This window comes from Saimiri boliviensis, chromosome 8, assembly GCF_048565385.1.
Source record: "Saimiri boliviensis isolate mSaiBol1 chromosome 8, mSaiBol1.pri, whole genome shotgun sequence".
Classification (NCBI taxonomy): domain Eukaryota; kingdom Metazoa; phylum Chordata; class Mammalia; order Primates; family Cebidae; genus Saimiri; species Saimiri boliviensis.
This window is the reverse complement of record NC_133456.1, coordinates 22,722,896-22,738,618: the sequence shown is the minus strand read 5'-3', so window position 1 is coordinate 22,738,618 and position 15,723 is coordinate 22,722,896. Positions and strand designations below refer to the sequence as shown.

The following is a 15,723-nucleotide window of genomic DNA, read 5'->3' as shown; positions in this document are numbered from 1 at the left end:
CACTGCCCTCCAGCCTGGGTGACAGAGCAAGACTCCATCTCAAAACAAGCAAACCAACCAAGTGCTGGTGGGGCACAGTGGCTCATGCCTGTAATCCCAGCACTTTGGGAGACCAAGACGGGCAGATTGAGGCCAGGGGTTCGAGATCAGCCTGGCCAATATGGTGAAACCCTGTCTCTACTAAAACACAAAAATTAGCTGGGCATGGTTGGGTGTGGTGGCTCATGCCTGTAATCTCAGCACTTTGGGAGGCCAAGGTGGGTGGATCACTTGAGGTCAGGAGTTCAAGACCAGACTGATGCTGAAACCCCAACTCTACTAAATACAAAAATTAGCAAGGCGTGGAAGTGTATGCCTATAGTCCCAGCTACTTGGGAGGCTGAGGCAGGAGAATCGTTTGAACCCAAGAGGCGGAGGTTGCAGTGAGATTGAACCATTGCACTATAGCCTGGGCAATAAGAGCAAAACTCTATCTCAAGAAAAAAAAATGTTAGCTGGGCATGATGGTTTGTGCCTGAAATCCCAGCTACTAGGGAGGTGGAGGTTGCAGTGAGCCGAGATAGGGCCACTGGACTCCAGCCTGACACCACCTCAAAAACAAACACACACACACAAAACAAGCACAGTTAATTTTATGTGTCAACTAACTTGACTGGGAGTCAGATGCCTAGATATTTGCTCAAACATTATTCAGGGCAGGGCATGGTGGCTCATGCCTGTAATCCTAGTGTTTTGGTATGCCAAGGCAGGAGGATGGCTTGAGGCCAGGAGTCCAAGACCATCCTGGGGAACATAGCAAAATCCTGTCTCTACAAAATGGTGGGAAAAAAACCATTAGCCAGGTGTGGTGGCGTGCAATTGTGGTCCTACCTACTCAGGAGGCTGAGGTGTGAGGATTGCCTGAGCCCAGGAAGTTGAAGTTGCAGTGAGCCATGATTGTGCCACGTGGATGGCACTTTAGCCTGGGCGACAGAACTATGCCCTGTCTCACACACACACACACACACACACACACACACACACACACACTGACAACAACAACAAAACCACACACACGTTGGTCTGGATATTTGTGTGAGGTGTTTTTGGATGAGACAAACATTTATATCAGAGGAATGAGTAAAGCAGACTAGACTTCTGTAATGGGGTGGGCTTCATCCAGTCAGTTTCAGAGACATATCGTGATTGTCTAGTAAACGGATAAAAGATTTTCAGCTTCTGGAAAAGCAAATTAGATCCCAGTGAGATAGCACTTATACCCACTAGATTGGTAAAAAGTGACTTTAATCATACTGAGTTGGAGTGGACATGGATCCATGGTGGGAGTATCATCGGTGGCAACACTTCGGAAAACAATTGTTCATCTCGTAAAGTTGAACAGCCTAGGCATTTCCCCTCCTTGGTGTATTCAAGAGGCAACCCTGCATGTATGCATCAGAACACAGGCACAAGAACATTTATAACAGCATTTTTTTAGTAATAAGAAAACTAGAGACCATGTAAATGCCCAGCAATAAGAAAATTGATAAGAACATTGTGGTATATTCACCCTAGAATATTATATAGCAGTGAAAAAGATAATGCTGATTACAGCAAGTCCTAGAATACTATGTATGGTATGATACAATTTTTATAAAGCTCTAAAACTACTAAACTCATTTTTTTCTTATTATTTTTGTTTTGTTTTCTAAATTCATTGTTTAAGCATGTCTATATGTGTGACTTTTTTTCTGAAAGGGAGGGAGACAATAAATTAAAATTTGAAGATGTTATTACCTCTAGGTGGGCATTGCATGATGGCATAGGGCAGAAGCTCTGGTTATTGGTAACGTTTTGGATCTGCATTTGGGAGTTGAGTTTATGGGAGTTCATGACACCATTATGGTCTAAAATTTACACATGTTGACATATATTCCTTTGTTTGAATGAAGTATAAATTAAAAATGTATAAAGGAAAAAAAATGGCTGATTTTCTGCCTTTTTTTTTTTTTTTTTTTTTTTTTTGAGAAGGAGTTTCACTCTTGTTGCCCAGGCTGGAGTGCAATGGTGTGATCTCAGCTCATCGCAACCTCCGTCACTCGGGTTCAAGTGATTCTCCTGCCTCAGCCTCCCAAGTAGCTGAGATTACATGTGTCCACCAGCACACTTGGCTAATTTTTTTTTTTTTTTTTTTTTTTGTATTTTTAGCAGAGACAGGGTTTCTCCATGTTGGTCAGGCTGGTCTCGAACTCCCGACCTCAGGTGATCTGCCCGCCTCGTCCTCCCAAAGTGCTGGGATTATAGATGTGAGCCACCACACCTGGCAGATTTTCTGCTTTTCTTGTTACTTTGCTGCATGTTCCTAGAGTTCCCTCCCCCAAATATAGATGCTTTTTTCTCTAATCAGAAAAAAAAGAAATACATTAAATAATTTTTTTTGAGATGGAGTCTCTTTTCATTTTTTAATTTTTTTACAAATAAGAAGATGTTTCACCATGTTGGTCAGGCTGATCTTGAACTCCCGACTTCAGGTGATCCACCTGACTTGGCCTCCAAAGTGCTTGGATTACAGGTGTGAGCCACCACGCCCGGCCGAGATGGAGTCTTGCTATGTTGCCCAGGCTGCAGTGAAATGGCATAATCTTGGCTCACTGCAACCTCCACCTCGCAGGTTCTAGCGATTCTCCTGCCTCACTCTCCTGAGTAGCTGGGATTATAGGTGTATGTCCCATGTCCAGCTAATTTTTGCATTTTTAGTAGAGACAGGGTTTCACTATGTTGGCCAGGCTGGTTTCAAACTCCTGAGCACAGATAATCCTCTCACCTCGGCCTCTCAAAGTGCTGGGATTACGGGCGTGAGCCACTGTGCCTGGCCTATATTAAGTAATCTTGGAAATGCCTCTTGCTAAGTTAAGGAATCATTACCAGTAGAATTGCGTTAGCATGCTCAGAGAAATGGTGTAATAGGTTGGGCTTGGTGGCTCATGCCTGTAATCCCAACACTTTGGGAGGCCAAGGTAGGAAGATCACTTGAGTCCAGGAGTTTGATACCAGCCTGGGCAACATAGTGAAACCCTGTCTCTATTATTATTATTATTTTTTGAGACAGAGTCTCGCTCTTTCGCCAGACACCAGGCTAGAATGCAGTGGCAAGATCTCAGCTTACTGCAACCTCCACTTCCCGGCTTCAAGCAATTCTCCTGCCTCAGCTTCCCGAGTAGCTGGGACTACAGGCGTGCACCACCATGCCCAGCTAATTTTTGAATTTTAGTAGAGACGGGGTTTCACTATGTTGGCCAGGATGATGGTCTCGATCTCTTGACCTCGTGATCTGCCTGCCTTGGCCTTCCAGAGTGCTGGGATTATAGGTGTAAGCCACCTCTCCAACCTATTTTTTTTTTTTAATCTTTATTTCTTTTCTTTTTTATTTTTAAGATGAAATTTCTCTCTTGTTGCCCAGGCTGGAGTGCAATGGCACAATCTCCACTCACTGCAACCTCTACTTCCCGGGTTCAAGCGATTCTCCTGCTTTAGCCTCCTGAGTAGCTGAGATTACAGGCGTGCACCGCCGTGCCTAGATCACTTTTGTATTTTTAGTAGAGTCGGGGTTTCACCAGCTTTCTGGCCAGGCTGGTCTCAAACTCCTGACCTCAGGTGATCCACAGCCTAGGCCTCCCAAAGTGCTGGGATTATAGGCGTGAGCCACCCCACCTGGCCCCCGTCTCTATTTTTTTAAAAATAAATAAATAAATGAAAGGGGGGAAAAAAGAGAAATGGTATAAGGAAAATATGTTGATAAGGCTAATGGGACCCTCAGGTTGTCTAATAACCACGTGTCCAGGTCAAACCTTGGTTTCACCCCGAGTTCTCCTTTTAGTTGATGGCTGTGGTTCAATATAAGCAGCAGTTTGTGGAAACCCAGGAAACTGGTTTGATTTTCAGCTTTGTCATTCAGTTGGCGTGTGTCCTTCATTAATGTGCATAATGTCTCTGAGATTCGGGTTTGTGCCAGTGAAATCAGCATGATGTTTACTTTGAACTTTCACTGGGTGGGTTCAGGATAAAACACATGAATTGCTTCTCTCCTGGTAAGTCCTCCACAAATGCTAGTACTTGTATCGCGGTCCTTCCCAACAATGATCATACCTCAGCACAATGTTGTTCTTCACGGTTTGCAAAGGCGGGGCGCTTATATTCTTGATCTCGTCCTTAAAAAGTCTAATTTTTGTTAACAACAGCTCATATGTATAGAGTACTTGCTATTTTTACAAGTATTATGTAACAGTGAGAGCTCAACAAATGCCGAATGAGGGAGGGCATAGTTTCAAAAGGGGGCGAGAGTGGAGAAGAAAACAGGTGACTGCTTCTTTGACTGGAAAACTCATTTTATGAGGCTGGAAGCTGTCCCTAAAGCAAAGGTATCCGAGTCTCTTGTTATATTGAGGGGATGTTCAGGTTAGCCCCTGGACTCTGAAACTGCCCTGGGTCACTCTAGTGGACAGACAGGGTCTAGCATGGGGGCCTTGAGCCTCTTCCATCTGTGGCTTCTGAAAAACTAGAAGTAAAAAAAGAGAGTTGGTGCCACCTGGAGGGCAAGAAAGGGCATCTCAGAGGAGAGCTGGGGAAACCTTTAGAATAAGAACGGTGGTGGTGGTGGTGGTTAGAAGGTATCATCAAAATAATCTCTACTGCCTGGCATAGTGTCTCACGCCTATAATCCCAGCACTTTGGGAGACTGAGGTGGGCCGATCACTTGAGGCCAGGAGTTCAAGACTAGCCTGGCCAACATGGTGAAATCCCGTCTCTACTAAAAATACAAAAAATTCGATGGGTGTGGCGGTGGGCACCTGTAATCCCAGCTACTCGAGAGGCTGAGGCATGAGAATTGCTGGAACCCAGGAGACGGAAGTTGCAGTGAGGCGAGACTGTGCCATTGTACTCCAGCCTGGGCAACAAGAGCAAAATTTGTCTCAAAAAACAAACCAAAAAAACTCTACTGTTTATAAATTTTTATTAAGGTAATTATAGATCAGCATGAAGTTATAAGAAATAATATAGAGAGATCTTTTTTTTTTTTTGAGATGGAGTCTCACTGTTGCCCAGGCTGGAGTACAGTGGGGCGATCTCAGCTCACTGCAACCTCTGCCTCCTAGCTTTAAGTGATTCTCCTGCCTCAGCCTCCTGAGTAGCTGGGATTATAGGTACATGCCACCACGCCTGGCTATTTTTGTATTTTTAGTAGAGATGGGGTTTCACCATCTTGGTCAGGCTGGTCTCGATCTCCTGACCTCAGGTGATTCACCTGCCTCAGCCTCCCAAAGTGCTGGGATTACAGGAGTGAGCCACCACACCCGGCCACAGAGAGATCTTTTATACCCTTTGCCCAGTTTCTTCCAATATTAACATCTTGCAAAACTACAGCACATAAAGCAATGGAACAGAATCAAGAGTTCGGAAACAAACCCATACATTTATGAATTTATTTTATTTATTTTTTGAGATGGAGTCTTGCTCTGTTGCCCAGGTTGGAGTGCCATGGCATGATCTTGGCTCACTACAACCTCTGCCTCCTGGGTTCAAGCAATCTCTTGTCTCAGCCTCATGAGTAGCTGGGACTACAGGTGCCTGCCCACGCTCAGCTAATTTTTTTTTTTTTTTTTTTTTCGAGATGGAGTTTCGCTCTTGTTACCCAGGCTGGAGTGCAATGGTGCAATCTTGGCTCACCGCAACCTCCGCCTCCTGGGTTCAAGCAATTCTCCTGCCTCAGCCTCCCTAGTAGCTGGGACTACAGGCGTGCGCCACGATGCCCAGCTAATTTTTTGTATTTTTAGTAGAGACGGGGTTTCATCATGTTGACCAGGATGGTCTCGATCTCTTGACCTCATGATCCACCCGCCTCGGCCTCCCAAAGTGCTGGGGTTACAGGTGTGAGCCACCGCGCCGGCTAATTTTGTATTTTTAGTAGAGATGGGGTTTCATTATGTTGGCCAGGCTTGTCTAAAACTCTTAACCTCAGGTGATCCACCTGCCTTGATCTCCCAAAGTGCTAGGATTACAGACCTGAGCCACCATGCCTGGTCAGTCAATTGATTTTCAACAAAGTTGCCACACAATTCAATGAGGGAAAGAAGAGTCTTTTCAACAAACCATACAGGAACAACTAGTATTCACACATAAAAGCATGAGAAGTCAGACACCTATCTCACACCATGTATAAAAACTAATTCAGGCCAGGTATGGTATCTCATGTCTGTAATCCCAGCAATTTGTGAGGCCGACGTGGGCAGATCACGAGGTCAAGAGATCAAGACCATCCTGGCCAATAGGGTGAAAGCCCATCTTTACTAAAAATCCAAAAAAAATTAGCTGGGTGTGGTGGCACATGCCTGTAGTCTCAACTACTTGGGAGGCTGAGGCAGAAGAATCGCTTGAACCTGGGAGGTGGAGGTTGCAGTAAGCGGAGATTATGTCACTGCACTCCAGCCTGGCAACAGAGTGAGACTTTGTCTCAAAAAAAAAAAAAAAAAAAAACAAAAACAAAAAACCTAACTCAAAATGGATCAAATACCTAAACGTAAAAGATAAAACCATAAAACTCTCAGAAGAAAACATAGGAGTAAATCTTTCTGATCTTGGCTTAAACAATGATTTCTTAGATATGACACTAAAAGCCAACAAAAGAAAAATTAGACAAATCGAATTTCATCAAAATTAAAAGCTTTCATGCTTCAAAGGGCGCTATCAAGAAAGTGAAAAGACAACCTATAGAATGGAAGAAAATATTTACAAATCGTGTATCTAGTAAGTGTCTAGAGGCTGCGCGTGGTGGCTCACACCTGTAATCCCAACTCTTTGGGAGGCCAAGGCAGGCAGATCATTTGAGGCCAGGAGTTGGAGACCAGTTCTGGGCAACATGGTGAAACCCTGCGTCTACCAAAAACACAAAAGTCAGCCAAGCCTGGTGGCACCCGCCTGTATGTAGTCCCAGCTACTAGGGAGGCTGAAGCATGAGAATTGCTTGAACCTGGGAGACAAGGGCACTCCAGACACTACACTCCAGCCTGGGTGACAGACTAAAACTCTGTTCCAAAAAAAAAAAAAAAAAAAGAGAGAGGGGGGAGTCTAGACTCCAGAATATATAAAGAATTCATACAACTCTAATAAAAAGATAAATGAATTTTAAAATGAGCAAGGGATATAAACAGACATTTCTTCAAAGAAGGTTTACAAATGACGAATAAGCACATGAAAAGATGCTCAACATCAGTAGCCATCAGGAAAGTGCAACTTGAAACCTCTTCATGCCCACTAGCATGGCTATAATAAAAAAGACAATAAGTGTTGACAAGGATGTGAAGAAACTGAAACCCTCATACGCTGCTGGTGGGAATGTAAAATGGAGCAGCTGCTTTGGAAAAGTATTTAGGCAGTTCCCAAAAAGTTAAACATAGTTACCATATGACCTAGTAATTCCACTCTTAGGTATAGACCCAAGAGAAATTAAAACGGGGTCGCACAAAAGCTTGTATATTAATGTTCACAGCATTCACAGCTTTATTCACAAAAGCTAGACTGGAAACAACCCAAACGTCTATCAACTGCTTAACAAACAAAATATGGTAAATCCATAAAATGTAATATTATCCAGCTACAAAAGGAATGAAGTACTGATTCATGCTATAACATGGACGGGTCTTGAAAACATGCTAATTGAAAGAAGCCAAACACGCAAAAGGCTACATAGCATATGATTCTATTTAAACAAACTATCCACAATACGCAAATCTATATAGACAGAAAGTAGAACAGTGGTTGCCAGGGACTGGGCAGAGGAGTGATTGGGGAGTGACTGCTAATGGATAAAGAGGTTTCTTTTGGGGGTGATGAAAATGTTCTCCAATTAGTGTGGACAGGTGCACAAACTTTTTAAAATATACTAAAACCCACTGAATTGTACACTTGTATATTTTTTGAGACAGGGTCTTGCTCTGTTGCCCAGGTTGGATGTACAGTGGCATGATAATGGCTCACTGCAGCCTTGACCTCCCAGGCTTAAGAGATTCTCCCACCTCAGGCTCCTGGAGTAGCTGGGACAAGACAAAAATCAGTTTAGTCCTCAATGTACCATGATGTTCTTAATAATTCCTTTATTGATAAACATTTAGGGTGTTTACAATTATTTTGCTGCAAACCGCTGCAGCAGGCAACTTCATTTTTCTTTTCTTTTCTTTTTTTCTTTTTTTTTTTTTTTTTTTTTTGAGACGGAGTTTTGCTTTTGTTGTCCAGGCTCCAGGGTGGAGGCAATGGCATGATCTCGGCTCTCTGCAAGCGCCACCTCCCAGCTTCAAGCAATTCTCCTGCCTCAGCCTCCCAAGTAGCTGGAATTACAAGAGATGGGGTTTCACCAGGTTGGTCAGGCTGATCTGGAACAACTGACCTCAGGTGATCCACTTGCCTTGGCCTCCCAAAGTGCTGAGATTACAGGCTTGAGCCACTGACCAGACTCATTTTCTTCTTCTGAACAATTTCCTCATGATTAGGGGTAGGGTTACTGATCAAAGATTTTGAATATCTTTTTGGCTCTTCACAATTTTACCTGCCACAAGATCTGTTGCCCCAGGCCTTAGCCTCTGCAAAGCCATGACCCTAAGGTCTGGCCTCTCCCCCATCTTCCCTCCTAGTGCTTTGCTGTCACCCTTTTCACCTGGGGCCGCTGCCTCAGCCTTCCACAGCCCACTCCTCTTGCCCACAGGACTGCAGGCTTCCCCTCCCCGGGCAAGCTGGGGCTACGGGCTACGCGTTGCAGCCTTGGCTACTGCAACTTTGCCACTGCCAATGCAATCTGGCTCGTTGGCGTGCACTGTGTTTACCTTAACTTCAGGGTGTCCTGCGCAGGTCCCCAGGAAGATAAACCCTGGGTGATGTGTCATTTTCTCCTTTCCGTTCCTTTCCTCGCGCCCCCCCCCCCCACCTCTCCGTGTAGGCAGCGCATCTAGTTGGCACTCTATAATTATCCTAAGTATTTACAAAACAACGTTGAAGTTCCATGCTGTTTAGTTAGATCCCTTAAACTTGATAACTTACAAGACAATTTGCATCAGGAGCAGATGAGCTAGGGCCGGGTGGATATGATAAAAGTGCAATTTCATGCATTCATTCAAGGAGAACTCACTGAGCAACTACTATGTGACAACATTATCCACTACAGTGAATAAAAGACAAAACAAACAAACAAACAACAACAACAGAAATAGCGGCCCGGCGTGGTGGCTCACGCCTGTAATCCAAGCACTTTGGAGGCCAAGGCGGGCGGACTATCTGAGGTCGGGAGTTCAAGACCAGCCTGACCAACGTGGTGAAACCCTGTCTTAAAAAAAAAAAACAAAAACAACACAACAACACAACAACAACAACAACAACAAAACAGCAAGGAAGTGGCCTGGTGCGGTGGCCCGGCAGGTATAGGCTGCAGTGAGCCGAGTTCGTGCAACTGCACTACAGCCTGGGCAGCAGAACAAGACCCTGTTTCAGTAAGTAAGTAAATTAATTAATTAATTAATTAAATGCCAGAAAGCAAAAATAAAGCGTGTTAAATGGCAATTCGAGCTAGGGAGGAAATCAGGCGGGTGAAAGGAACTGAAAGCGAGGAGGGGCTGGCAAGTCTCCCTCGGAAGGTGGCAATAACAGTAATAGACCGGTCACATCGACTGGGTGTTTACTGCGGGCCAGTGTGTGCCACCAACCTCACACGCGAAAGCCACAAAGACTGACACCACAACATAGTGAGGCAGGGGCTTCTCCTCTTCCCTTAGCACACGAAAAGAGACGTACGGCGCAGAGTTACGCTAGTCAGTAAGCCCCGCCCCTCGCCGTCGCCCCTCCTACTTAGGCCCTCGCCCCTCCCTCCGGCTTTCCCCACTCCTCCGGCGGAGACCCACAGGCTGCGGCGGCCGGAATCAGCGCAGGCGCAGAGCGCGGAGTGCGCCTGCGCAGAGTGCAGGGCGACGTGGCGAGTGGGAGTCCGGAAGTGGTCCCTGTAGAACCACCGTCGCACCGCTATTCCTTGCCGCGCTGGTCGAGCATTGCGTTGCTGCGTTGCGTCCCACCGGCTCCACTATGTTGAAGAAATTCGACAAGAAGGACGAGGAGTCAGGTGAGAGGGCCAGGCCTGGGCCTGAGGGGAGGCCGGACCTCCCACTCGCCGAGCCTTCCTTCGGGGCCTCTGCCCTGACCCAGATTCTGAGGCCCAGAGAGGAGCAGGAGCTTGTGCCAGGGTCCGCAGCTCGTCAGTGGCAGGCCTCGGAGAGCCCGAGCATGCTCGGCTGACTCAGCGCTTGTAAGCCCGGACTGCAATTTTCTGAGTGACCTTGGGTGCGTCACGCCCCTCTTTAGGCCTCAGTTTGCCCGTTTTTCGAAGGAGGGCACCGGGCCGAATGGTCTTTTGTTACTTTCTTCTTCCAACCTCTTGAGGTTCGCCGGGGCTATGTTGGTGCTTGCCAAACTGGGGTGTAATTTGCGGAGCCAGTGTCCTGTGGCTGGGAACTCTGACCCCATCATTCATTTATTCAGCAAAGTATGTTGAGCGGTTACTGTATGCCAGGCACCGTATGGTGTCCTGGATACTGCAACAGAGCAAGTAGAACACTCAGTGACTGATCTGGGAATATTAGAATGGTCACACACACGGTGGAGGAGATGGACATCAACCAGATAATCTCATTATTTGCAAATGTGACGTCTGTAATTGAAATTATTTGCAAATGTGACGTCTGCTATGAAGGAACTGGTTACAGGAAGATGGTGGTCCCTGGCACTTAGGGACTTAGTAAATTACGAGTTATATAAATGAACGCAAGACACAGCACCGTGAGAAGCATAAGACTCTAACAGGACTGTTGGGAGACTGTGAGTGGTTTGAGGTATAATGGAGCCCACCTGATTGCAGGAGACTAGTAGAATCCCTAGACAGATTATAGAGCCTTGATTGCCATTGCTGATGAATTTGAACTTTACTAGATTTACTAGGAAAGGACATCTTCCCTTTATCTTTGTCTGGGAGAGTTTCGAAGTTCAGAATCACAACCTGCCTTCTCCATTGTCCTTGACTGTAGGTGGAGGCTCCAACCCATTCCAGCACCTTGAGAAGAGTGCGGTACTCCAGGAGGCAAGTGACCTTTGCTCACCTCTAGCTTCCATCATAAATATTCACCATCAGTGCAACTGAAATACCAACACATTCAAAATATTGTTTTGAAGAGCAACACGGGAGAAAACTTGTGCCTGGAAGACAGGAATACTTTGTTCCTGGAGACAGTTAGTTATGCTTACATCTTTTCTTTTCTTTTCTTTTCTTTTTCTGAGACAGAGTCTCCCTGTTGTCAGCCCAGGCTGAAGAGCAATGGCACGTTCTCAGTTTCCTACAACCTCCGCCTACTGGGTTCCAGCAATTTTCCTGCCTCAACCTCTTGAGTAGCTGAGATTACATGCACCCACCACCACTCCTGGCTAATTTTTGTACTTTTAGTAGATACAGGGTTTCACCATGTTGGCCAGGCTGGTCTCAAACTCTTGACCTCAGGTGATCCACCTGCCTTAGCCTTTCAGAGTGCTAGGATTATAGGCGTGAGCCACTGTGCCCAGCCAGTTACTTCTTTATTGTTGTCATTCATTGTTTCTCTTTCCAGTTAGCAGATATTTGCTAAGTATCTGCTAATCGGTAAGTTAGCACATCCCTAACTAATATTTACACAAGAGTCTAAGAATAATTAGTAGTTGAGTTAAGAAAACAAAAAAAACCAAAAAAAAACTCCTTATGTAAAGAAGCTTGTTGCATACCCAGAAAGCCCTGTTTAGACAAGTCTGTTTACCCTGAGACTTCTCAGACATTGAATATACTTGAAGGGAAATGAACTAGGCTGGAAGATAACATCCTTGGTTACTTCTTCATAGGCCCGTGTATTTAATGAAACTCCCATCAACCCTCGGAAATGTGCCCACATTCTCACCAAGATTCTTTATCTCATAAACCAGGTAACAGGGTGAGGCTTGGAGGTAGGGAGAATGGTGCTGGGGGATTGGAGGGGAGTGGACAAATCATGATCACTCTTAGGCTATTGGACGGTCTCTGTATGGTTGTAGACAACAGCGCAGCTCTGGGTCCCCTCAGCATCCAAGTCTCATGTGTTGCCTTTGAGCCTCTTTAGGGTCTCAGGATCTGGTGTGGGCTGATCCTGTTGGAAGAGCTATCTGATGACTCTGTCCCAAGCTGAGACTTCTTTCTTGATTAACACAGGGGGAGCACCTGGGGACCACGGAAGCGACCGAGGCTTTCTTTGCCATGACCAAGCTCTTTCAGTCCAATGATGTAAGTGCCCCGACGCAGCTTTTTATTGAGAGTGGCAGCTGTGACAAGGTGATGGGGGGCCAAGGGAAGCTGGCCCCACCAGTCAGTGCAGGCTGCCTTTGTGTAGATAGGAGATTTCTTCTCCCAGCTCTGGCCCTCAGTAAGCCTGGGCTGATAGGCTTTTCCCACCTATCTCCCAGCCCACGCTCCGTCGAATGTGCTACTTGACCATCAAGGAGATGTCTTGCATTGCAGAGGATGTCATCATTGTCACCAGCAGGCAAGTCATGGGGTTGTGGGTGGCTCCTCTGATGGGTTCCATTGAAAGTCCATTTTTTCTTGTGTGTACCAGACAGTGAGGCTTTTGGTTGCATGTTGCCAGCTGCCCTTTCCTATTGTGTCTCCCTTATCCTTCAGTTACTGCTGCCCACTCCATGGCAGCCTCCAGGTGTGCTGTTTCCATTTTAATTCTCTGGCCTTGACTTGGATACAAACTCTTCTTTTCCTTGATTTCTCTTAGCCAAACCAGCCTAGAACTTTCCCAAATATTTTCTTTTTTCTTTTCTTTTTTCTTTCTTTCTTTTTTTTTTTTTTTTGAGACAGAGCCTTGCTCTGTCACCATGTTGGAGTGCAGTGGCACTATCTTGGCTCACTGCAACCTCCATCTCCCGGGTTCAAGCGATTGTCCTGCCTGTCAGTCTCTGTATGTAGCTCTGGGGATGTAGCAACAAAAAAGATAGGCATGGTCTCTTCAGCCCCAGAATTTACAGAGAAATAACCAGGCATTAGGTCATTAAGGTAGGGCGTAATACGGTTTATCATGGAAGTATGATGGGCTGTGAGAGCAGACCAGAAGAGCATCCAGCTTGATTTCGATTAGGAAAGTCATCCTAGAGGAATGATCTGAGTGGAGTCCTGAAGGATTAGTAAGAAACAGTAGGACAGGCTGGACGCAGTGGCTCACACCTGTAATCCCAGCACTTTGGGAGGCCGAGATGGGTGGATCATCTGAGGTCAGGAGTTTGAGACCAGCTTGGCCAACATGGTGAAACCCCATCTCTAATAAAAATACAAAAACCAGCTGGGTGTGTTGGCATGTGCCTGTAATCCCAACTACTTGGGAGGCTGAGGCAGGAGAATTGCTTGAACTGGGGAGGTGGAGGTTGCAGTGAGCTGAGATCGCGCCACTGCACTCCAGCTTGGGCAAGAAAGCACGACTCCATCTCAAAAAAAAAAAAAAAAAAGTAATGGCCAGGTGCAGTGGCTCACGCCTGTAATCCCAACACTTCGGGAGGCCGAGGTGGGTGGATCATGAGGTCAGGAATTCAAGATCAGCCTGGCCAACACAGTGAAACCCTGTCTCTACTAAAAATACAAAAATTAGGCTGGCATCGTGTCACACACCTGTAATTCCTTCCAGCTACTTGTAAGGCTGAGGCAGGAGAGATTGAACACGGGTCTCAGCAATGAGTTGAGACCGCACACTCCAGCCTGGGTGACAGTGAGACTTCCTCTCAAAAAAAAAAGAGTAGGGCAGAGTGGAGGTGAGGGGTGAGGAGTGCTATAGGCTGAGGAAACAGCACGTGCAGAGGCTGGAGAGGAGTGAACATGGCCAGTTGGGGAAGTTCAAGGAGTTATATTCAGACCTCTGGCAATAGGAAGCTATGGAAACTTTTTAGCAAAAGCAGGGGGATGACCTGTTTGGTTTTGAGTTTTATCAAACTCCCTCCAGCAGCTGTGTGGAGTTAGGCTTGGAGGGGCAAGAATAAAGGGAGAGCACTGGTTAAGAGGCTGGTGTAGTACTTGGGACAAGGGTGGTGATGGGAGCTGGAGAGGAGTGAGCAGGCCCAGGCCCTCTGCTTAGTGACAATGCCTTCCCCGCAGCCTAACAAAAGACATGACTGGGAAAGAAGACAACTACCGGGGCCCGGCCGTGCGAGCCCTCTGCCAGATCACCGACGTGAGTCATGCCAGTCCCTCCCTGCTTCCCGGCCTCTCCATGGAGGCGCTCAGCCTCAACTTTTGCTTGGTTTGGGTTTTCCCTATCTCACTGAGCCAGGTGATGTGGGGTGGGGGTGGTGCAGGAGCACGAGACACTTATTTCCATCTCATACTTCTCCTTGCCCCCATTCCTGCACTCCTGAGAGTTGTCAAAGACTGACTGGGTCTCCTTCACCCTGCTGCTTGTCCCCACAGAGCACGATGCTGCAGGCTATTGAGCGCTACATGAAACAGGCCATTGTGGACAAGGTGCCCAGTGTCTCCAGCTCTGCTCTCGTGTCTTCCTTGGTGTGTATCTGCTGCTGAGTCCTGCTAGGGATGGAGCAGAAAATTGAAGAAAATATCAGAGTCACATTCTAGTAGGAAAAAGAAAATATTTATTTCTTTATTTTTTTTGGGAAACAGAGTCTTACTCTGTCATCCAGGCTGGAGTGCAGTGGCGCGATCTCAGCATACTGCAACTTCTGCTACTTGGGTTAAAGTGGTTCTCCTGCCTCAGCCTCCCAAATAGCTGGGATTACAGGCACCTGCCACTGCCCCGGCTAATTTTTGTGTTTTTAGTAGAGATGGAGTTTCACCATCTTGGCCAGGCTGGTCTTGAACTCCTGACCTTGTGATCCACCGGCCTTGGCCTCCCAAAGTGCTGGGATTACAGGGGTGAGCCACTGCACCCAGCCTCTCTCTTTTTTTTTTTTTTTTTTTTTTTTTTGAGACAGAGTCTCACTCTGTCACCCAGACTGGAGTGCAGTGGCGCAATCTCGGCTCACTGCAACCTCTGCCTCCCTGGCTCAACGATTTGTGTGCCTCAGCCACCTGAGCAGCTGGGATTGCAGGTGTGCACCACCACACTCGGCTAATTTTTGTATTTTTGGTAGAGATGGGATTTTCACATGTTGGCCAGGCTGGTCTTGAACTACTGACCTCAAGTGATTCACCTGCCTTAACCTGCCAAATTGCTGGGATTACAAGCATGAGCCACCACACCTGGCCAAAAGAATATATTTATGTATCTGCAAGCCTGAGAGTCCCACCCTCCTCAGTGAAGACAGCTGACGAACTCTGGGGTGATTGAAGAAGGGTGTGGGTGGATGGCCTTTGACCCATGCCTTGGGCAGGCACAGTGAGGGTGGGAGCATCCTGAGTTTGTCCATGGTCTCTCAGGACTAGGACAGTGGTGAGCCCCTGAGCTGTGTCTGAGGGAAGACTAGAACTGGGCCCAGAAGATGTGATGGGGACACTTCCTACCTGCCCCTTAATATGCCCTGTTGCCCATAGCACCTGCTGAAGTGCAGCTTTGATGTGGTCAAGCGCTGGGTGAATGAGGCTCAGGAGGCGGCATCCAGTGATAACATCATGGTCCAGGTGAGATGTGAGCAAGGGAGTGATATTTAAAACGCTCA

General features: G+C 46.6%; 1 protein-coding gene across 2 annotated transcripts in view; it reads left to right on the top strand.

Moving 5' to 3' along the window:
• Positions 1–9,950: 9,950 nt before the first annotated feature.
• COPG1 (COPI coat complex subunit gamma 1) overlaps positions 9,951–15,723 on the top strand; it is a 31,772-nt gene continuing 25,999 nt past the window's right edge. Inside the window, exons 1-8 of one of the 2 annotated variants that reach the window (XM_039477389.2) lie at positions 9,951–10,132; positions 11,091–11,143; positions 11,929–12,009; positions 12,272–12,343; positions 12,523–12,602; positions 14,207–14,282; positions 14,519–14,611; positions 15,599–15,685. In XM_039477389.2, coding sequence (XP_039333323.1) covers positions 10,096–10,132; positions 11,091–11,143; positions 11,929–12,009; positions 12,272–12,343; positions 12,523–12,602; positions 14,207–14,282; positions 14,519–14,611; positions 15,599–15,685 — 579 coding nt within the window. In that variant the 5' untranslated portion in view covers positions 9,951–10,095. Of the gene's footprint in view, positions 10,133–11,090; positions 11,144–11,199; positions 11,293–11,928; positions 12,010–12,271; positions 12,344–12,522; positions 12,603–14,206; positions 14,283–14,518; positions 14,612–15,598; positions 15,686–15,723 lie in introns of those variants that run through there. The other variant, XM_039477390.2, reaches the window with a different exon arrangement.